At 41.1% G+C, this 23,633-nt stretch overlaps 2 protein-coding genes across 2 annotated transcripts; both read right to left on the bottom strand.

The window, feature by feature from the left end:
- Positions 1–910: 910 nt before the first annotated feature.
- Positions 911–13,138, bottom strand: LOC146563530 (lysosomal-associated transmembrane protein 4B-like). The gene is made up of 7 exons (XM_085290682.1): positions 12,867–13,138; positions 11,914–12,025; positions 9,945–10,018; positions 9,695–9,817; positions 9,497–9,595; positions 5,722–5,817; positions 911–2,103 (listed from the first exon to the last, which is right to left on the bottom strand). The coding sequence occupies exons 1-7, from the start codon at positions 12,987–12,989 to the stop codon at positions 2,023–2,025; spliced, it is 708 nt and encodes a 235-aa protein (XP_085146808.1). The 5' UTR covers positions 12,990–13,138; the 3' UTR covers positions 911–2,022.
- Positions 13,139–14,922: 1,784 nt separating this feature from the next.
- On the bottom strand, positions 14,923–22,128 carry LOC146563531 (protein LYRIC-like). Its single transcript, XM_085290683.1, has 13 exons — positions 21,477–22,128; positions 21,134–21,253; positions 20,426–20,507; positions 19,920–20,093; positions 19,647–19,697; positions 19,374–19,511; positions 18,223–18,306; positions 18,054–18,122; positions 17,789–17,934; positions 17,187–17,303; positions 16,957–17,055; positions 16,701–16,827; positions 14,923–15,941 (listed from the first exon to the last, which is right to left on the bottom strand). Exons 1-13 carry the CDS (start codon positions 21,804–21,806, stop codon positions 15,877–15,879), a joined length of 1,602 nt encoding a protein of 533 aa, XP_085146809.1. The 5' UTR covers positions 21,807–22,128; the 3' UTR covers positions 14,923–15,876.
- Positions 22,129–23,633: the final 1,505 nt, after the last annotated feature.

A 23,633-nucleotide genomic window follows, 5' to 3' on the forward strand; every position in this document is an offset into this window, starting at 1 on the left:
TGTAGTCTAATGGGTCATCACTGCTCTGAAAGAGGCGGATTGTACTTTTACAAATTATGCTCAGAAGAATTGTACAAAGCCACAGCAGCAGTTTATGGAAAGACCTGGTAAGTAAAAGTCATCACAATTCCACTCTGGGGGTCCCTGCCTCCCACACAGTAGACACATTTATACACAGACATGTCTGTGAAGGTTCTCAGTCATCCAGCTCATCGTAGTCTAATGGGCTTGGAAAGAAAAGCGTCTGGACTTCTTTAAGTTTCCTTGAAGACGTTTCACCTCTCATCCAAGAAGCTTCTTCAGTTCTAAGATCAAATGGTGGAGAGTCCCAGGTTTTAAGTCCTATGGGTGTGTCCCTCTTAAGAGGGTCATGGACCCCCTATTGATCCTCTACCTAATCACACTAGCCAAGGTGGGAAAACGGGTGTGGGTCACAACCAGCCAAGGTTTCAGGTGAACCCATTGTGAAACCTATCCCCACCCTATCATGTGATATATTGAGGTCCATTTGACCTCAATAAATCACATGACCCTCTTGGGGACACTCCCATAGGGCTTATAATCTGGGACTCTCCACTAGTTGCTCTTAGAACTGAAGAAGCTTCTCAGATGAGAGGTGAAACGTCTTCAAGGAAACTTAAAGAACTCCAGACGCTTTTCTTTCCAAGCTCCTTAGACTATACAGTCACTGCTCACTTCAGTGACCAAATATATTTTTCGACATCACATCTTCCATTTAAGCTAGAGCTTAACTCTTAATAGCAGAAAAAAAAACCCTAACCAGATTAATTTAAATAATTCCTGCAAACACACACACACACACACACACTGAGCTCCATTTGACCCTTGAAACATGTCTGCTCAAGTTCATATACATGTTTGACAAAATAAAACACACAACATCTATCAGTGAAATTGGATTTTAATAGATAAATATATGTCACATCTTTGTTTTCCATACAGAAGGTTTGACATTTGAGTCCTTGCAGGACATTTTGTGTCCAGGGACGAGTGGTTTGCCAGTAACTCCATCTGGTGGAACAGACTTGTGTAATGTTTACACAGACAAGAAAGCTCCCATTAGGCTTAACTGAAAAAACACAACCACAGTCCATATTTATTGGGCTCCGAGTCCTCTGTCCAGCAACCAACTTATAGTGACTTCAAAGAGCAAGCTGATTCCAGATCAGTGCTTCTAGATAAACAGCAATCCAAGACATTTGTCATCAATCAGTAGAAAGACACAATTACATTAGAAAGTTATGAATATCAGTCAACGCAAATCAACACTCCTAATTTCTAGAACACGAGACCGTGATTATGTCTGTGGTAGAATACGCTGATATGTTTGATATACACTAGGTTGCTCCTTGATCATGTCAGAACACAGGCAGGTGCATTTCTTTGGGAAACTTCCCGTCAAGGTGACACTTCACACGTGGCTCCATGAAGTGCACCCCATGAGAGAGAAAGCTATGAATGAAGGCAATCCAACCCTGATCACGAGCTCAGACGAGACAAACAGGAAACACGCAACGGCTCCTCACTCGTTAATGTGAGCCATGCGTTGGGTTTTTTGCATTTCTGCACAAGTTAAATATGTTTGTGAAAAGGTAGGACCCACAGAATACGATTACAGACACAGAGAGCATAAATAGAATTAATAAAAATATATATCATCTATCGAACTTTCTAGTGCTTTTGTCTTGTTTCGCTTCAAATGCATAAAAGTGCACATCGTTTCTGGATGAATACTAAGACACAGAGATACACAGAGAGCTACAGGAGAGAAATACATAAGAATAAGTAAATAACAGGAAGGGATGAGAGGTCACGGTGGTGTGCGTCTGTATATCTGTCCAAGGTGTTTTTGTACATATGCGTGTGAATGCATTAAGAGAACGGTAATGTGTGTGTAGCTACAATATATCCAGAAATATACTGTACAGTGGAGAGGCAGTGTGGTGCATCAATTCTGCTGTGCTTTTATCAACAGCAGTCGGCAGGATCCCGGGAATGTTTTCATGCTGTAACAGTGGTGTAAGGTGGAGGAGCCTGCTTGGGAGGGACACTGACACTGTCATCATAAGGAGGTAACAGCACCTGGAAGACAAAGAAATGAGGACATGACTCAGAATAAACACCATGAAAATCAGTCTGATCAATATGAACATGTTTTTGGTAAAGTTGCATAATATTACATCACTTTTGATGTAACTTGAAACAGAAAAAAATGAAATATTAAAAATGTATTTTGGATTAAGTGAAATATTTGTAAGCCCAGAGAGAACAGCTTGCACAGAAATCAGTCTGATTCCCCAATAAAATAGGCTAAACTGCAGGGCTGCAGTTAAATATGATTATATAACATGTAAAATGCAAGTATGGCAAGATGACCAGTCTTATTTGCACTGCACATTACATAAGCAGTTGGAGCGGTTGATTGGAAGCCTTCTTAGACAAAATATTAAAATAAATGTCATACATAAGAAAAAAAGGCATGCAAGCAGCAGGCTGTACTTCAGCACAGTGCGGCTTTGACCTATATACTACCATGCTTACAACAGCAGTGCTAACATGTAGTAGCCATCAAGCTTCCCATGCTCATTTTTGAATTTATTTGCAGGACTTTTCCCTGTTATTTTATGTAAAAAAAAAAGTTTTTTAAATCTACTACTGAAATACTATTACTATTATATCAGGAAGGAAATGTAGTACATGAAGCAAGTGTCCTAAAATTGTGCCACGTGAAAATCAAAAGCATCTGTCAGCAGCCAGATTTAGTTTAGAGCTGTATACAGATAACTAGAGAGGACAGATCTACTTGTTCATCTTTTATTATTCATCCCCTACACCAAAAGTAAAAGTAGGATAAGTGGGGAGTTCCAAAATAAATTTGGCTAATGGTTGTCTATATGCATCACATAAGGCACAGTCTTAGCTGGACTGATGTCTCCACTCAATGCTGAGTCCCGTTATGTGATATGAAAAAGCCAGAATTGAGGTCCCACCATGAAGGAACTTAAAAAAAAAACCTGATGAATTTTAAGGCTGTATAATGTTTTCCTGGATCTGAAAGATTTCTTTCAGCATTCCAGCACTCATTCTCACAACAGAAATGTGGGCTTCCTCAACAACGCTATGTGTTTGACCGGCATGTGGTATTAAGTATTTAACAATGAGTCAATGAGGGTACAGTCTTGCCTTTGTGACAATAAACTTTAATGATGTTGAAATAAATATGTGGGATATTAAGTAATCAATAACTTCCTTTAGGCCTGTACTTGCATATATTAGATCATTTTAAAGAGTTTCAGCACATACTGAAATCCTTTTAAAGTGCATACTGTAGCATGTGGTATGCATATCATGAACTTTAAGGTTACTACACAACTTCAATCATCTGTCTGTGCCCTGCTGTGACACATGTGACATCATCTGTTGTCCAGAAAAAGAACAGTGCATTGCATCTGGTCACATCTGGTGCATTAGATTATAAATAAAAAAGAATTGACCGAGTGCAGGAGAGCCAGCACAAGAGTCGGCGAAAACAAAGTAATTCAATGGAAACAAAACACACCATATATAATTTAAGGGAAAGGAGAAAGAAGGTACAGGTGGATTCAACTGAGACAATTGTGAGCTGCAGAAAGGGAGGGTACTAAAATAAAGAGAAAGGAATATAAGGATGCTAAGCCCAAAATAATAAAATAGGAAGCAAACTGACAGAGAGGGAAACACAGGAGTCAGGATTACAACCGGAAGCAAGCAGCACAGGAATCACTATGGCAATATTGGGGTATAATAAATCTTCTGCTGCATTGTGTGTGTATTGGAAAGCATCTATGGATACACAGTGGATCAAATCTAACAGTTGCTATTCTATTCTAGCTAATAAATCCCCAGTCTGTGTGCCATGCCTGAACGACACCGTGATCTGTGGGGAGTGGGGCCAAGCAAGAGTCAACACCCACACCAACTCCATGAAGAGAAATTAAGCATGCTTTCTTCTATGATGCATTTATTTATTGTTCCAATAAAGCACCTGTGTGTAGGTGTCAATTACTTTTCTTTATGCCCAAGAATACAGTTCACATGCAATGCATTAGTGGACCATCTAGACCTAACCATCATATAATTGATGTAACACCATGCAAGCTGCTAACCAAAAGCCACAAACCCGGCTGTGGTATGTGGGGGAGCTTCCATTAAATATGGCTAGCTCTAATTGAAAAAGCATCCCTGCAGACGTGAGGCTGATGTTAGGAAATAAATGGCTGCTGATATTCTGGCACTCCTCACTGATGATGTCAGTCAGCTGGAAAGTTGCCTCCTGGGTCTCTCTTTACAGCCCACGTGTTTTACACATCAGGAGCGAGTGGAACTACAGCGCGTAGACCATCAGGTGCTGTTTTAAATTGTGTGCAGTGTTACGCCCTGAGGGGTCCTAAGTTGCAGACTGGGAGCACAGGTTTTGTCAAAATACTTGTGAAACCCAATATATTGCAAGGTCAAATATCAGTCCTGATGGGGCCAGTTACTGGCAGCTCCTTATGTGTTCAGACCGAAAACCACGTTTTGCAATAGTCAAAACAGTCATTAGTGTTTCTATAGCTCCATTAGTCTTCTCCCCTCTGTCAGAGTCAAGCAGTTAGCTGTGTGGGCAGTGGGGTAACAGTGAACTGAGAGCCAGGTCCGGTCAATAAGACACCAACATGAGGCCCTAAAAAGAGCTTACTGTACCCATCTAATGACTTCACCAGCATGGATCCTCGTCTCTCTTTCCAAGTCTGTCCATTCATCCATGCTACTGTAGCTTCTGTAAAACTACGCGCTACTACAGCACAGCTTTAAATGTTCTTTCTCCCATCAACATAGTGACTTTATGGCTGCCAGACTGGCCTGAGCAGAGGAAACCTACGCAGACGATCCAAACGTGACCTGCAGTCTGGATTGCACAGAAGCTGCTTTTCTACTTCTTGGAAAATTTAGAAAAACAGCAAAGATCAGAAACTGTTTAATGTTAGTTCCCTAAATGATGATTTAGACATGAAAGAGGGTTTAATGGACTTTGAGTATAATATATTATACTTATATTTGTATAAGTTTATTCTTATTTGTCATACATTAATAACTGCTGACTTGTAAATTACAAGTATTTGGACAGCTGTACACTGCACGTGAGGAATGAGTGCATTATTAGTGTTGAAGCGAGAACCCTCACATGTCTGGCGAGCTCTGCACACAGGCGTTTGTAGCAGCTCACTGGAAACATTTGCACAGGTGGTCTGACAGCAAAATAAAGTGCTGCTAAAAAAATACTTTTTTCTTCTGCTAGTCTGATTTATTTCATTCTTCTGTGCTGTAGAAGTTCAGTGTTGGCTAAAACCCATTGAGAAAAACACATAACGTTGTGTTTTATGACCTTAATTAGCACACACAATCATTTACTCTGGCTCAGTCCCACAGAAAGTGTGCTGCTGTTGCTGTGAAAATGTTTGGAGTGCCAAATATATATTAATTTCCTGTTGAAAATAGTTCCAAACAAATGCCAAACAGACCACTGTATTTGTCGCAAACTGTTACAAGTACAACTGGAAAAAGTGGGCTTGATGCTAAATGCTACCAATATGCATGGAAAAGTCCTGAACGGACATGATATCATGACATCACCAGTCTTATCATTTAAACAAAGAAGTCAGCGTTGTTCTCAGTACTTACGGTGGTGTCATTGGTCGTGACGTACAGCAGGATTTCAGAACTGCCCCGTCCGCTCACATATCTGTAGCAGTTCCACACGCATGCTATCAGGTATGCCTGAGAATGGGAAGAAAGAAAACATAAACACATGTTAGACACATGGACTACGTAACACAGTTATGGTAAATAACAAATCATAGACAAATTATTATCAGCCCCGTTGGTAGCACGGCTCAGTGGATGCTTGTATTAAAGCTTTAAGTCAAGCAGCTTCTCCTCGTTACTATGCAAATGAATTTTCCAAGGTGTTCCAGATATAACTGGGTCATCTTGCCCCCAGAGAATTCTGATGGCATCACTGTCACCAGAATGTAAGGCTGGAGTAAAATTGTTGTTATTCTAAATAAACTCTCGCTCTTCTTTAGATTCAGATTGTGTTTGCAGAATCTGTCTGACGATTAGACGTCTCTTTATAGTAGCAAGTTCCTGTTGTTCTCTGTCATCCAGAAATCATCTGGCTCTCAGCAGGCGGCTTGCTACTGAAATGCCTCGGCCAAACACAACACCATCTGCTACATCCATCCGCTAGCAGGAACCAAAGCCAGGCTGAGCTCTCAAACATTCTTACCATAAGAACCAATTAAGTATCAGCCCTAATGCTCTGACAGCTCTGTTATTCAAACAACCTCCACAGGAAGGTGCAGCAATCGCTTAATTTACTTCATGGTCCACTGCAAAACCATGCTGACAGTGTGATAATGATGCTGATTGTGCAAATCCAGTTATTTGAATCAGAAATTATTCAGACAGTGGTGCTGATTAAAAAGATGGATTTGGGGTAATTACATGGGGTTTGCAATCTAAAAAGGCCCTGATCGACTATAGTATGAAACATATGAGCTTCTATTAACCGTTACAGTTTATTTTATCTCAGTTTATCTCAGGGTTAACCTTTTGTTGTTAAAGACTACAAATGTTTTGGTTTTAAGCAGAATCACAGCAACTATCTGACAGAATTACTGGCTTTAGATACATAATACAAACAAGTTATTTTTTAGGATTTTTCTTATGTCTTCATGGCTTTTTAAAGTACTTTGCAACTTTTTTTAAGAGGCTAAATATTGCACTGACGCTAAAGCGCCCTTTACCTTACACAGGTTTATGTCAGAGCACAAACGTCAACTGCATCTGGACCACAAATTAAACTATCTTTAACCTGCTCTCAAGTACAAAGCCTGTGCGATGTCCAACTGCACCCATGTAAGAATAAGGCTGGTGAATGTGCAGTGAACTCACAGTGAGCATATGAGCATCTTGTGTGACACCTCGTGCAAGCTCTACCCAGGCAGCACGCTCACCTAAGGTGAGCTAGCTTGCCCCTCCTATGTGCTTAAAGTGAGAAATGTCAGCTTTGGACAATGGCCTGACCTGATTCCGTCCGAAGTTCATTAACAGCTCAACTCCACAGGATTTAACGGGTGCGCCCACACTTTGCAAGTGGCCAAGTGCCTGCTTGTTTTGTGCACATTTCCAACTGCCACACTGCCCAAGTGACCATTAAGAGGTTTATTCTAGAGCTCCCAGGGACACACTTGGATAAATAAGGAGTTTGCTACTGCAAACACACTTAGTGTGCATGGCACAGGCCAACTTAGATGATGCAAGGAAGTAATTGGTTGCCTTGGAACCATAAATGTTTGCTTAATTTTACTAAACAGTGTTCAGTAATTGAGTATCAGAACACACTGACCCTCAAAGAGCCACTTTAATAGTGTGGCTGAAAAAAATTAATAAAAAAAGAGGAAGTAACTCGTCCCTAGGGCTGGTCGATTATATCGGTATACAGTTTTACATGATAAAAAAAATATTGCAGCGTCAATGAGATTGCAAAGCAAAGAGTTTACGTTTAGGCACAACAACACGACAAGCCCAGAACCTTCTGGAGCGAGAGCCGTATGTCAGCCAATGATGATTTAGTAAAAAGTGAGCTACTTCAACAACCTTCATCAAACTCTGCAAAACATGCAAGAAAACTCTTCCTGCTCCTGGTTGAAAAAACAAACTTGTTTCACCGCTACAGGTTTAAAACGGCCCAATTTCTTGATTTATCGGCTATGGCAGTAATCAGGCCTGGGTGCAGCTAGTGAAAGTGAACTCCTTTCCAAAAAACTGATTTAACAGGGGGAGAATTACTTTTTCACGCAGCACCGGGTCGGGTTGGATAGGTCTTTCCCCTTAATAAATGAAATCATGAATGAAAAACTGCATTTTGTGTTTACTCAGGTTATCTTCATCTAACATTCAAATTTGCTTGAATGTGACAAATATGCAAAAAACTAAGAAATCAGTAAGGGGACAAATATTTTTTCACAGCACTGTATATATGAGTTATGCTGTGTCACCACTGTAGCTGCTGGCACCTCGTGGGAATAATTCATACTTTACATTGCATAAATAATTAAAGCTCATTGGAAAAGAAACATTAAACATGCCTCCTTGTGTTTTTTTCACTGCAGTCACCACATTGTTCAGCCTTTCTTCTGTGTTGTCATAAATACCATCATCACAAATTTCCTAGAAACACTGTAATATAATTTTGAGACTACACATATGTACACTCCTACACCCGACTCTGACTTTAAATCTTTCAGAAGGAAAGCTGAGAGTAAACCTTATATTACAAGTATAGTACTACACTTCTTCCTTCTCACTTTGACATATAAATAATAAAAGAAATGGTGTCTGAATTCAGTGTAGCTGCTTTGGGGTTCTGGTATTGTGCTCTCCGCTTTTCCTGCTGTGATAAATCAAATATGTCTGCTGTGAAAAATACAGTCCCATTTCCAACAACTGTTGGGATCATGTATAAAATGAACCAGCAACATTTTTCTAAACATTTGAGACAGGGGCAGGACTGCATGAGCAAATTCAAAATAATATACTTAAAAGAGAATCTGGAAAATCTGCCTGATTACAGTTTTTTGCCATCAGTGCCTGAGTCCTAACGGGATCCCATTTTTGGGCCCGATCTCAGTCAGGCTGGACTGAGACTGTGGTCTGATGAACCAGAAGCTAAAATTCTTTTTGGAGCTTTCAAAATGTCTAAATCCTCCGTCAGAATGAAGAGAACAGCTAGCTTATTATAATAAAGTTCAAAAGCTAGCATATGCAATCGAATGGAGGTCCATTGGTGCACATATTATGTGAGGGCATCATTAATACTGGATGACAAACAAAGTTTGGAACAATAAGAGTCCAGAGTTAGGGGCCATATTGGCCTACTGAGAGTCCAGACACATTACTCACTGAAAACATTTGACACAAAATACAACAAAGGAGGCTTCAAACTGTTGAGCATCTCAAATCCCACAACAAGGAGTGGGAAGCACTTACAGAGTGGTGTAAAACAAAAAGGTGTCCAGACACTGAAAACGAGCACAGTCAAAACAATACAAAATGTCTAAAGTGTCAACATTTGACATGTTGTTTTGAAGGTTTGCAAATCATTGCATTCTGAGTTTTTACACAGCTTCTCGGCTTTTTTGGAGCGAGGTTTTATCCACAGCACGCTTTCAAGATTCATTCCTGGGCTCTACTTTACCTAGAACCAGTGAAAGCTAATCAATTTCCACCTCACTTCAGTCACATCACAGAGCCACATGTGAACAGAGGGTTACGTAAAAAGGCAACAGCCTGTGTAACAAGGTTGCATAATATTGTCAGCAGACCAGGAAACATTTCTAGGTGCTGCTAAGCATATGAGACAAATATGTAAACTGGGCGCAGAAAACTTTACCTTAAAGCCGAGAATACAGCCGATGAAGAGCAGCACGATGACGACCAAGCACACGTTACTGAGAGCAGCAACTTCCTCTTTGTAGGGAAAGTTCTCAGGCTGAGGAGGAATCAGAAAGACAGCAGTGATGTTTTCATTTCATGTCAAATTATAAATGATGAGTAAAATAAATATATACATATATCAGATGTTTCTCACCAGTTGCTGCAGGTAATCCTGAATGGTGTTTGGGTAAACTACGATGCTAACAGCCACCAAGGTGTTAAGGGCAAAGTCAAATATTTGGTAGCAGAAAAAAGGGATGATCCAGGCGGGACGTAACTGAAATAAAGACCTTAACGTTAGATATTTGGGACACAATGGCTTATTTATCAAAGAGCAGAGAATCAACAGGGAAACAGCAACACGTGAAATACAATTATGAGAGTAAAATAAATGTTTTTTTTACCTTGTAGGCACCATATGTTGCCATCCCACAGATAAGTATCATCAGCAGAGAGATCGCTGAGGCGATGCACATGTCTGAAGCAACAGGAGAAAAGGTAGAAATTCAAAAAAGCTGTACAGATCTTTGCTTTCTATTTAATTCAGGCTGTAGTCACATTGGCTGTGGCGCAATCAATCCTGAATTACATTTATGAAAATGTTTAGAACATGGTGTCATCAAGGGACCACAAATGGAGAGCAGAAGAAAACAATGGCATGATGCATCTGTCAACTAGAAAAGGATTTAACCTCTGCTCTGGGATACACATCGTGTCAGCCTGACCTGAAATCAACTCAACAGAACAGAACTAATCATTCTGTTACATAAGCGCAGGGCCGAGCAACCTTAAAATAAAAGTGGCACTACAGGGAAATAATAGTCACTTCAATGAAACGCCACTTTTTTTTCCTGCCTGACCCATTATTTTCCATATTCTTTTAATAATGACCTGACAATCAGTGTTTCACAGCTCTGAGTCACAGGATGGATCAGATTTGTGGTTTAAAAAAAGAAAAAAGACAACTCAGAAGTGTGACACTTTATTCCCAGAATCTAATTCAGGTAAATGGCAAAATACCAGCATAAAAAGCTTTTTGATTTAATGCCATCTGGGGCAGCAGAAACAATTTTGCCGCCTGGTGATGTTCACCCCTTTTTGTTTTATTTTACCAGCTAATGAGTAAAATATCTGGCAACAGCTGAATTCTCCATTATGTTCACAGGCTTGTTGCTAACCTTCCCTTCTTGCTATTTGGTGGTGAATGCTTAAGCTATTATACATTTTACACATAATTTCAGAATATAATAATATTTTGTTGTATAATGACTGGAAGCCAGGAAACTGTGCCCCAAATCGATATAGCAACAAGTATAAAGCTCATCCATTAGCATGTTATATCTTGTCTTTAAGTGCCACCACAAAACATAAAAATGTGGCTAAACGAAGGTTAGCTAGCAGAAAGACTAGCTTGTCTTTCTTCCCCCAACATTTATAAATATACCCAAACATTGATTCTGTTTGGTAGATTATAGCTAACCAGAAAATTTGAGCTTAAAATCTATCACAAAAGCTCAATATTTATATCATATACCTCGTGTTTAATTTGGCCTAAAAAACATTAAAATGTGACAAGCTAGTTGTTAGCTTCAGCGTGTTTATAATAAGCTAATGAGCTACGGTAATTCCCCTTCAACTCCAGTTACACGCTGAAAAAAAACAAATGGAACCAGTAGCTTTCTTCTCATCTAGAGTCAAAGCCCTAAGGATAATGATGTTGTTTTTCTCAGGGGAGAATTATTTTACTAAGAAAAGATTAAAACAAAAGATGTTTACTGTTATTGCACAAAAGCAAGCGTCAGTGCATGTTACTGAGTGAACTGATACTTATAAACCTCAGAAATCTGAACATTCTATGCATGTGATTGTAAAACTGCAGTGGCACCGGCTGGTCCAGCATGTACTAATGGGTCACAGGACAACGCTCATCCTCTGGAACTGGGACAATAGTCGTTCCCAATCAGAGACTACCAGCACCATGTGCTGTGAGTCACCCCTGGTCAGACTGTTCCAGCACACACCTGGTGTGTTAAGAAGGCTTTTCAAATGCTCTGCACAGATGGACATTGGGTTTTTGGGAGGCTGTGGCTTTGGGTGTTTTTACTTATACAGAAATGAAGACTGTCACTTTAGACAATGTCTGAGGTCCTTATAATAACACAGTAAATTATTCCATTAGTTACATGACGGATCTACCTACACGCAAGAGTTTAAGAAAAACACCACAGAGCCCACTGGGTTTTCTAGCAAATCTCCATCAAGATTTAACCCTCGTATACAAAAAGATACATGGATGTAAAAACTCCTAACAATAATCTACTTCATAACTCTTAGAGACAACTTATGATACATTTACTGCAAAACACTACTTACTGGCATCATCCATGACATCCAGGTCATTAGCCAACTCTGCACTGGTCAAGTGGTACTGCTCAGGATCGTTGAGGGCAGTGAGCAGGATGAGTAACACCACAGCATTGATGAGCTTAGGGACAGAGAACATATGGACAGATGAAGGCAACAGTATGCACAGATGGCGCACCAGAAATGTAAACCTCTTCACCTGACATTCCACACATAATTAATAATCTGCAGAGCAGTGTCTGTTAGTGCTCTTTACATTACTTAACTTTTTATCATCACAGACTGCAGCCAGTAACCATCCTTAAATTCTTAAGTCTTGGCGTGGAGACAGTGCAGCTATGTTAAATGAAGTACCTACAGTAGAAGTCTTTGTTTTGCTCTGGCCAGCACCTCTCATTATTCAGGTGACTCATACATCCCCATTGATCAGGTGAGTGTAATGGAAAATTCTCCACAGTCAATTGGCAGCCTGACACAAAACCCTACCTGAAGAGGCCCACTGCTTATTTATTCATAGGGAGCAGAGAGAAGCTTTTTCCACATGTGGTGTTTGGTTTAGTCAGTCTGATATACTCAACTACACCAGCATTAATTCACAGACATGCTCCACAAGAGCTTAGTGCCACAACACAGAAAAGACAGAATTGTTTCATTAATCAATTTTAAAATACTTGATTAAAGTGTCTATACTATAAGTAATTTCTTAAATTAAGTATTATCAATAATCCTGTATTTACAAATAAAAGTTTGGATAAAGTAATTTAAAACAATGTCATCTTTATATTTTGATTCCAGCTATATAAATATCAAAAAGGCAAGTACAGATCAAGTCTGACGTGAAATGATTTTAAATGACAGATTATATACTCTTAAATCCTGTGCTCATATCATGTTGTCTCTGGCTCTGCTGTTTCTTGAAGTCTACACGCATGCAGTGAGTGACAGAGTTAGGCGATGCTCACCATGTACCAGACCCCCAGGATGATGGTTCCCGTGCGGACATGGCAACACAGGCAGCAGCGCGTGGAGTACCAGCGGTCCCACGGAGAGGCCGTCATCATCATCTTTTGTGTGTCTGCAGGCATTTACAAACGGTGTCGGTGTATGTGAAGGAAGAGTCCCCGCTGTCCTATCGACGTCTTCACCGAGCAAGAGTTGACGAACAGCCTCTGACTGCCCCTGACCCGTCCGGTACTTATCACGGTGAGCAGCTTAGCGGACCAGAACGCGACAAGCCCGCGTCACAGTTAAAATCACGACTTCCGTTTTTTCAAAATTAAACACCAGCGGTCTCACTGTGCTCTTTAAGGTGAATATTTATTGCTTTATTACAGCAATATTGCAAATACTGATGTATTTAGCAAATACATCACCATTTATTTTCCTTAATCTACGGATTCAGTAATTTCAATTCATTGTTCTTCACTGCGTTAAGCCAGTGTGAGACATTTACATTATTTTAAAGGAAGACAAACTCTGTCCCGCCCAATATGTGTGTCACATATTTTAACATGGATGTGATTTGATGTACATTTTGTAATGATAGCGATGACATACGGAGCAAATAGTTCCAGATTAGTAAAATAAGATTAGTTTGATGAGTAATCAAATCAAGCGGACCAAATTCAATTTGTCAAAGTCATCAAATGGCAGGCTAATGTGTGCTTGTGAAATCAGTCGTATAAAACTTTTTCCTCCTCTTTTCTGCACACTACCCGAATGACAACTTGAGCATGCTACTATTTTGAAAGGAAAAGGATCCCGATGCTTCCGGTTATAGTCTGATCAGCTTTTCCGATCCGCTGCAGAAGGATGCATTTACTCGTCCTGAGGATGATAAACACTGGAGCGTGTGACAGATTAGATCGGATCAAATCCGATGATGTAACCCGTCATTTCCAGAAAGTTATACAGCCGGGGATTAAAATAAGTACTTTAATCTGAAAGTTACTGGTCGCGTCTTTAAAAAGCACCACTGCCTTATGCAAGGGCGATCGTGGCTCAAGAGTTGGCAGTTCGTCTTGTAATCGGAAGGTTGCCGGGTGTTGTGCCAAAAAGTGATTGTCTGCCAAAAAGTGATTTCCAGTGTTTCTGTGTATTTTTTATGTGTAATATCTTTACGTATGTTCGTAAATAGACTTCGGTGAACAGGGGATACAAAGGGGTTACATAAAGAATTAAAAAATTATCTGTTTTTTAAGTATCTTTACAACTTGTACTTACATTATAACCAATCCGGTCCTTTATCCCCACTTAAAATATTTTTACAGAACTATTGTAATATTTGCTGCCATTTCTGCTGTCCTGTTGGGCAACTTACTCTTACAAAATACATTTTTAATGTTAATGAGATTTTTTTTTACTGCATAAATAAAGGTTATATAAAAGTCGCTGCCAAAAACTGATTGCGGCTTGTATCTTGCTACACGAATGTTGTTTGTGGCTCAAGATGACTTTATGTCATCCATAAGGGATGCATTTGACATATGTTTAACATATTATAGCCCAACAAGTTACTTATAGCACTTTAAATATGAGCAATCGCTTTTTGGCAAATACCGGAAATCAGTTTTTGGCAGACAATCACTTTTTGGCACAACACCGGTTCGAGCCCCGGCTCGGACAGTCTCGGTCATTGTGTCCTCGGGCAAGACACTTCACCTACCGCCTACTGGTGATGGCCAGAGGGGCCGATGGCGCGATATGGCAGCCTCGCTTCTGTCAGTCTGCCCCAGGGCAGCTGTAGCTGCCTCCACCAGTGTGTGAGAGTGAATGAATAGTAGAATTGTAAAGCGCTTTGAGGGTCCCAAAAAGCGCTCTATAAATGCAGTCCATTATTATTATTAAGGAGAAACCTGGCTACTTTTGATCCTTGCAAGTCCACTTTTATTTTTCCACTTCCACATAAAGTGAATCTTCTAAAGGTGAGGTTGCAGGCCTGAGGCCTGAGCTCAACAGCAGTAACACTGTTTCTCAGAGTGATGGGACAATCCACACTGTGCTATGAAGAAGCCCAAATGTAGAAAAACTGGCCTTTATTTAGTCTTTTTACATATGGCTTAAGCTTTTCTTTTGTTACAAACAGGTTTTACAAAAGGTTCTGAAGACTTCGGAATCACTCACTGGTGGAAAATCATGAGGAGGTTGATGACACTGCCGTGACACGTGTACGATCAGAGGCTCCCACGCGGCTGCGCTCCTAAGAGCAGTCACAGACAGTAAACACGGCAAGGAAACTGTTGTCTCGACACACTGCAGTACAACAACAGACAGGGGACAGACCAGATGGAGAGTGTGTCCATGAAGTGTTCAAAATTACATGGAAAAAAAAAAGTAAAATAAAAAATACAGTGCGGCTCATGAGTCCCTTTTCCATGGTCTCACAACGCTCACAGCTCATTTCATGTCACAAATGTTTACGTGCCGTCGAGCCCAAACCGCTGACACAAACATTTGATCTTCCTGCTCTTTTCACCGGTGCCACAGCTTACAAACATCAGAGCAATTTAAGAAAAGAAAAAAGAAAAAGAAAAAAAAAAGGACAGCAAAGCGAAGGCCTAGTGTCGTGTAACCTGATGCAACCGTTTGCATTCTCTACACAGTAATTCTGCGTTCGATAGCCACCACGATAACACACTTCTAAACATGATCAGTAATTTCTACACGTCTAATTACTACAATACAGCTCCTTCAGTTATTGGATTCAGTGGAATTAGAAGACACAATCAGTATCAAATGCATACTTAAAAATCATCAACACCGCATTACATTAGATTGCACTGCATCTAGTTTCAGTTTTCAACGATGCGCCTGCTGACACGTGGATGTGTATAAAAGTTGTTTCGGTTTCCACACGTTTTCAAGGTAGAGTCCATCGAGAAGATCTTTGTTCAGAGTTCCTGCCACCAAAGGTGTTGCATAAACAGAGTATCAAGTCTCTTGCATACAGAGGCCTGCAGAGTGGACTCCGTCTCATGTCTCTCTCCTCGCCTTCTTCTTCTTTGCTGGTTTGGGCGCTTGGCTCTCCTCAGGTTTTTCTGTGGAAACACACAAAGGTAGGAACACCTTTAAACATCTCTTTCAATGAGCATAACCCCACATCTGTTTGATTCACTGGTGAGAAAAAGAGTTTGACTTCCACTGACAAAATTTTAACCCATCATTCCCAGAAAAAGATGGCGTGGGTAATAGAAATGAGCTGAGCACAGATTTAAAGAGCTTGATCAAAGCATACAGTATCAAGAGCAAATGATCCAAGTTGTTGCAGATTAAATTTCCTAAGATTATTAACAAGCTTAACCTTGAAACACACACTTCAGCATTGTCACATGAACGTGATACTTGAGTAACAAGTTTATAGAAAATGTGATTGTACTCATTTTTCAACGTTATAATTACTGGAGACACTGGACACCAATAGTTGTCCCAACTTCAGCAACGGATCTACTTGTTTTTTGTTTGTATAAAAAGTAACATAAAAAAAAAAGGTTTAGACAAAAGTAAAGGAGAAAAGCTTTAAGACCCACATCTGGATTTGGATACAGATTTGTTAGTGAAGGAGATTCAGTTTGCTTTATATTAATTTGCTTTACATTAATAGCACGCTGCCAAACTGCTCAGAACCTGAAATTGTAAATGCTTCAAAATATGCAGCTTATGTGCATCTGATACTCCAATACAAGTAAATCAGAGTTAACAACTAGACAACTGGGAAAGTCATATTTAGCTGCACCAAATGCCTCAGTACCAGCATGCACAAGGTTCTGGTGTCACATCTGACAGTGTTTAGCGCTTACTTTGTTGTGTCGGAGCAGGAAGGTTGTTCTGCTTGGCAGTTGGTTCTCCTTCATTTGGCTTCAGTGGCACTTGTGTGACAGGGGATTTCTGGGATATGTTGTCTTTCACTGGACGCTCTGCTCTCACCTGTTAGGAAAGGGAAAACAGCAAGTTAAGAGCGAAAAAGAAACAGCTGCAAGGCTACGGGTCAGAGAACAGAATAGCCGCGTTTTTCAAGATCATCTTTGATTCCTTCTTGCCCGTCAGCCCACTGACCTCGACAGCTGCTTTGACAGGCTGGACGGCAGCAGCGTTCTCCTGAACAGGTGGCTGCTTCTTCACCGAGGCTGCAGGTGCAGTTTCCTTCTCCGGCTCCTGAGCCAACAAACAAACAAGTGGAATTTAGACAAAAAAAAATATCCAGGAGAATGAACATCTCACCACTCTTTGTTTTACACCTTTTAAGGTTACTACACTCAGCGGTGCATTTGCTCACAAGCTGTTACCTGACCAGCTGTTCCTCCCTCCTCAGCAGCCTTCTTCTTTTTCTTTTTCTTCTTTTTAGTTTTAGCCGCTCCATCAGCAGTGGTCACTCCCTTATCCTTCTCATCGTCACCATCCTCCTGTGAACCCATGAGGATAAAACATGACTTAAAAACGCAGGAACAGACACTATATTAGAAATTCTAGAGCAAATGGGAATGCTTTGGTAATTCCTTACTTTTCCACTGTCTGTTGGCAGAAGCAAGGCACAGTAGCACATGACAACATGTCATCGCATCAACATTTAAGTAAACTGCTATTCACTGCAACATTTATTACACCTGTGTTTGTCATACTGTAGAAAAATGTCCGCTATGAGAAAGGCCTTTGAAGTCTATATGATCTGTACACATCCACATACTGGTTTCAAACAGCCGCCATAATATGATAAACTATGTTGTCTATTCAGTCTACTGTGTTGAGCCACTGAGCTGCAGGGTCACAGTCAAAAGAAAGAACGAGGACAGCTCATTGAGTCTAAGCCCTGATGACTCATTAGTTAATGGGTTGTTATTTTTAAAACTTCTATAATGCTTATTTTTGTCCAGAGCTTGGCCACACTTACTGCCACTCCGATCAACAGATTAACCTTGGCTGGCTCAGGGAGGGGCTGCTCCTGTGCTGGAGGAGGCTCGAGGGTGGGCTCTTCATAGTTGCCCCATGCTTCAGAGGGGGCGTTCCAGTCAGAACTGGTGTCCACAGAACCACCGTCTGAGAGACAAAAAGGGTGTCACGAGACATAAACGTGAAGGAGTACCACAACAGAGATGACATCAAGCAACATCAAAATTAAACAGTGCGGTGAAAGAAAACCAGTAAATGGCACTTACTGAGTCCAGACCACTCATCATCTAGTCTGGGCTGACTGATCCACGGCAGGTCGTTCACAGGCTTGGGCTCTATGGAGACAACAATTACCGCGTTAATACAACCAAATCTGGGCAAGACAAACAGTGCCATCTAGTGGCAGGACTCAGTTTTGCTGCAGTGTATACTTACCAGCAGTACCAATTCCCAGACTCGGTAAAGACATCAGATTTACCTGGGTTGTTGGCATTCCCCTTTTACTCACAGTCCACGCCTCTGAAAGACACATTTCACAGAAGTTGTGTCATCACTGCTCAAAACATTGACCTTGGGGATTCTAAATTGTCTGAATGGGGCCTTTAAGCAGCTGTATATTTAAAGTAATAAAAAATAATAATTCAAGAGAATTTTACTGTCAAACTTTAGACAAAAACCTATCAAAAACAGATTTAACGCCGTCTGTGCGTAAATTTTTAAAAACATGTATAGCACTATCTTCTGTTAGTACAGAACGTGATGTCATGTTGTTGGTTGGTTGTTGCTAATAGACCTACATTAGCTTATGTTGGCTAACTAGTGACAAAATCGATAACTCAGGGGAAAATAAGGACTGGGTTCACTTTTGTGCTTTCCCTGGGAGCAACAATGAGTTTTATGTTACGAAACCAAGGATATATTGTCCACTTTCACTCTGTCTCTTTAGCAGTAAGTGGCTCTGTTGTTTGACCAGTTACACTCAAACGGGAAAAATCCACCTGGCAGCTGTAATGTTCTGATTTGTAAAGCACTTTATGAATGAGGACTAATGTGCCCTAACAGACTAGTTGGTACCGTTGGTACTGAGGGTGAGTTAATATTCAGTAAGCCATTTTTAATATGAAGCTCTATTACACTTAGTTTCTTTTTCTCCCAAACACAACAAATCTAAAGATGTGTTCAGGACAATAATGAAGAATTAATTGTTTTTTGGAAAACCCAATATAGCAGGAGCCAAAAGGAGAAAGAGTAGACTGGAATCAGGTTCAAACACCATCTTCAGAATTTACAAGAAGTTTTACAAATTCCCAGCCTTTTCTCTAAGCCCTACACTTTCTTTGTTCTGTCTCAAACTCAACGATTTATAGATCGTTTGCTAAAGATGAAATGTTTTCACACTTGTCTTTGCACCTGCTTTGTATGCACCTGCACCATGTGAAAACTTTGCTTTGTTTTTGATCTGAATACACCATGGGGGATATTTTGTAGATGTGTGACTTTTTAAACGAGCCAGTTAATTGTAATAATTATTTTAAAGCACTATGCTTAACAGAAGTCAAGATCAACAATGAAGAGTTTAGAAGTACCATCAATCCCCGTCTTCCACAGTGGTGGTTCCCTGCTGGTGGTACAGGAGGCAGTCTTGGGAGCAACAGTTTGAGCAGGAATCTTTACCGGCACATCAGGTACAGCAGAGGACACCTCCACCGCATTGTTGCTGTTAACTAATACCAAGAGAGAAACATTTGATTCCACTTGACAGGCTAGCGGCACATCAACCCAGACTTTGCTGTAATTTACTTCTAGTACGTACTAATATCAATGTGTGATGTCTTTCTCAATTTCATACTGATAATTACCTTTAGAGACAACAGCCTCCACCTTCTCAGGCTTCACTTTTGTGGATTCTCCTGAGAATAAAGAGCAAGGTCAAGAAAAAACACTGCAAAAACAATTCTGAGAAAGCTCACTCGAGACTCAAATTCCCATAATGCCTGTATTCATAGACTGTTTTGGCCACGAGAGACCAACGAAAGGCAACAACAATGTATACAGAAACAACATTTGTGCAACTGTCTACAGGATCTTTAAAAAGAACTCTTCAAATGCAGAAAGGACACTTAAAAAGCCACCTTTTTTCTTCTTCTGGTTGGTAGGTGCAGGGGCTGTGGAGGCCTTGGGCTGCTCTGTGGGAACACTCACAGGTGTTCCCCCTCCACCGGGGCTGGCTGAGCCATCGCTGGAACTCTTATCCTTCTTGCGCTGCTCCCGTTTCTCCTTGTTGCTGACCTTGGTTTCCCATGTGCCTGAAAGGTAGCACTAAGTTCAGTGTAGAATTTGTCACAAAATACTGCAGGAGTTCATTACAGGATTAGTGAGGGGGGAAAAAAATGGTACAGATTAAGCAGGGCGAAGGACTGGATGTAGACTTGAGGCTAAGTGAATTTTACTAAGACACCGATTGCATGTAACTAAACCCACGCTGTTAATTATTCCCTTTGTGGTTCACTGGTCAGGTCACTGGGTATGTCTTCCTTATGAGGTAAGCTAAACAAACTAAAACAGTCAAATACCACAGATAATACCAGAGTATCACTTTGAAAACAGCTAAATGATGACAGGACTCAGAACATTTTACCTTCTTCTGGTTCTTTGCCATCTGTAGTCACTGTCTTGGTCTCCTTCACAGCCTGTTTGGCCTTTTTCTTTGACTTCTTCACCTGGAAAACAAAGAGCGGACATAAAGTTGCAAACAAAAGCCAGTATATTTGACAAAGACATAAACACACAAGGTTATATGACAGTTTACAGAATCAGAAAGATGTTGATAGTATGCAGAACATATGATTTATTAAGGAGGGGGAACGCGACCACATGCTGAATGAACCATGCTGCACAGCAGGCTCAGGCCTCGTCTATTTATAAGTGAAACTACATCCACTGTACCTAAATCTTCTACATGTACTTTTCGTGAGCACTACTTTATCTCCTGCGTGATTCCACGTCTGACTGCCGAACCTTCCGGGTCACCAATACTTTTATATTGTGGTCTTTAGAAGATGACACTATGTGCTGTGATAAGCGGACATCTCCACATTTGTGCTGCATATGACAGCTGAAGACTGTAACCCAACACCAGTGGCCGGTTGCATCATTAAAGAGTGAAAGGGCGAAAATGTTCTTTTTTTTTTTTCTTCCTTGACTACATTCAGTGAAGACGTCAAAGTAGTAACGCGAATGATAGAAAATGCTACAAAAGACAAGCATTATCGTAGATAAATTAAAATAGAAAAATTAATTGGTTTGAGTCCTAACAGAGTGTGATTCTGGCACGATTTTAAATTACCTCAGCAACCTTCTCCGGCTTGACTTCTGGTGGGGGCGGTTGGTGATGTGGCACTATCTCTTCCGACGCTATGGCTTCTTCCTGTGGCTCAGCGATAGCTCTCCCGTTTGGCTGAGATTTCTGGAAAGGTCATTTAAAATTCACGAGTATCATTACAAGTTATACCGTTGTTACTTATGCATAAAACGCCAACCATTAACGGCATAGCCGGACAGAACACTAGCCTGAAGCTTGTTTTAGCCATGACATGAGATTTAGTTGTCACCGTGGCGTTAGCCTGACAGCTAGCCCTGCTAGCGGTATAGGGAAAAGCTGGAAATAAAACAGACTTCATTTTACGTGCCTTTTCCGCTTTCTTTTTCTTTTTCTTCGGTTCCTCGGATTTGACGGGTTTACCGACAGTTCGCTTTAGTTCAATTCCGTCGTCCGCATGGCTCATAACAGGGCGCTTCTTGAAGAGACCCCGACAGACTGAGGCCCACAGAGCGACCATCAGCAGCAGCCCAGTACCTGCCAGCAAAAGGATCATCCATGGCGGAATGAGCTCCGGCTTCAGCCCCAAATCCACGCCGAGTTCGGAGCGCAGTAGCTCCAGACCTCTGGACAACAGTTCATTCACACGATCAGTAAGCAGGCTGACCTGCCGAGAGGCCGCGTCCTGCCACTGCTCCATTCCTCCGGTTTCTGATAGACCGATTAGTCACGCTTTGCTTACCACTATTAGCTGCGCTAGCATGCAGTGCTAGCTAAAAATAACGGAACGATTTCGACATTATGAAAAACAACGAATTCATCCGCCAGCAACATCAGCCAAGCCGATCAGCCAAGCAAGCTAGCGAAATGTTGTAAGCGCTGCGGTGGCTAAACAAATTAGCTAACTGATATCATCATAAGATAATTTGCTACCGTTAGCTGACCACCACAATGAGTCCAGTGTGAGGAGCGCGAGTAAAGCAGGTTCACCTCATATGGCTCCGTTCTGACTGGAAGAGAGACACGCTGCCTTCACGACAGTCGTAAACCTGAGTTTCCGGGTTGTGAATTACAGCTACGTGTTATAGCTGTCTTAGATTATTTATCAAAAAATACATTATGAACTTGAATTGTTTTGATAGTTTTTTTTATTTCAAGTACAGAGTTGCACACACGTACTGTGTGCATGGTGTATTATTTCTATACACTTTTGTATCATATTTTTGTTGCCTTGGTCCTACAAATGACAGATCCTGATGTTGATACCTAAAAGTCTCTGGTCAAATTAACAGCTCACGAGTTTTTATTTTTTATTTTTTTCCGCACATAAAATCATTGGAAGAAATAAAAAAAACGGGTTATTGCAGGTCCGTTGAAATAGGCAGGGCTACAACTTTCTCCATGCTGATTGGTCAAAATTCTTGATTCAAAAATGTTTCCAGTACGCCTTTAACACAGACCTGCCCCACCCCCCTTGTACAAAGATTATCAAAAGGACAAAAATTTTAATGAAAAGAAACAACAACAACAACAAAGTAATAGAGGAAAAATGTTAAACAAAAATAAGTTAGTATATATATATATATTAGGGCAGCACGGTGGCACGGTGGTTAGCACTGTTGCCGCACAGCAAGAAGGTCCTGAGTTCAATTCCACCATCAGGCCGGGGTCTTTCTGTGTGGAGTTTGCATGTTCTCCCCGTGTTTGCGTGGGTTCTCTCCGGGTACTCCGGCTTCCTCCCACCGTCCAAAGACATGCAGCTTGTGGGGATAGGTTAATTGATTAATCCAAATTGTCACTAGGTGTGAATATGTGAGTGTGAATGGTTGTCTGTCCCTGTGTGTTGGCCCTGCGACAGACTGGCGACCTGTCCAGGGTGTACCCCGCCTTTCGCCCTATGACAGCTGGGATAGGCTCCAGTGCCCCCCGCGACCCTGAAAAGGATAAGCGGAAGCGAATGGATGGATGGGTGCAACGATACTTGTATCGATATTGAACCGTTCAATACAGTGCTTTCGGTTCGGTATGCATATTTATCGAACAATACAAAATTTGTAATTTATTTTATCAACTTTCCTTCTGACGATGCTGTCTGTGTTGAGCGCTCAGTGAATCTGCGTTCGACTACTCCGCCTAGGCTGCACTGTCGAGCGCAGATCCACTGAGCGTTCAACACAGACAGACAGCATCGTCAGAAGGAAGAGCGCAGGGCAAACTAGCGAGACAGAAGTTAAGCTCTCCTTGCAACATGGCAAATTGAACCTCCCCCACCCTCATTCAGATCTGGCGTTTGGAATTATTTTGGTTTTCATGTGACATATGACCCTGAAGGTAAGCGCGTCATGGACTAAAGTAAAACAGTATGTTGGATGTGCCACGCAATGCTCAATTACATGGGTGGGAGCTAGTGTGTTAGCGCAGTTAGCTCGTTAAGGTGTTGGCCGCCGTGTTGTGGCGTTAACGTCATTTCAACGAGATTAACGCTGACAGCACTAGTGGGAACACAACGAATATGACTGCACATTTA

Source organism: Mchenga conophoros, linkage group LG11, assembly GCF_057382185.1.
Source record: "Mchenga conophoros isolate Kocher_MC1m ecotype Shallow Benthic linkage group LG11, M_conophoros_male_GT1.1, whole genome shotgun sequence".
In the NCBI taxonomy this organism is placed as follows: Eukaryota; Metazoa; Chordata; class Actinopteri; order Cichliformes; family Cichlidae; genus Mchenga; species Mchenga conophoros.

What these genes read in the sequence shown, in the direction of transcription:
- LOC146563530 (XM_085290682.1), bottom strand. Translation starts at nt 12,989, where the DNA reads ATGCCTGCAGACACACAAAAGATGATGATGACGGCCTCTCCGTGGGAC. An exon ending in CAACATATGGTGCCTACAAG is followed by an intron (nt 9,818 to 9,944) that starts GTAAAAAAAACA and finishes TCTTTATTTCAG; the next exon opens with TTACGTCCCGCCTGGATCAT. An exon ending in GCTGTATTCTCGGCTTTAAG is followed by an intron (nt 5,818 to 9,496) that starts GTAAAGTTTTCT and finishes TCCCATTCTCAG; the next exon opens with GCATACCTGATAGCATGCGT.
- LOC146563531 (XM_085290683.1), bottom strand. Translation starts at nt 21,806, where the DNA reads ATGGAGCAGTGGCAGGACGCGGCCTCTCGGCAGGTCAGCCTGCTTACT. An exon ending in AGAAAAAGAAAGCGGAAAAG is followed by an intron (nt 21,254 to 21,476) that starts GCACGTAAAATG and finishes TGACCTTTCCAG; the next exon opens with AAATCTCAGCCAAACGGGAG. An exon ending in GTGGAAGACGGGGATTGATG is followed by an intron (nt 18,307 to 19,373) that starts GTACTTCTAAAC and finishes TGTGTCTTTCAG; the next exon opens with AGGCGTGGACTGTGAGTAAA.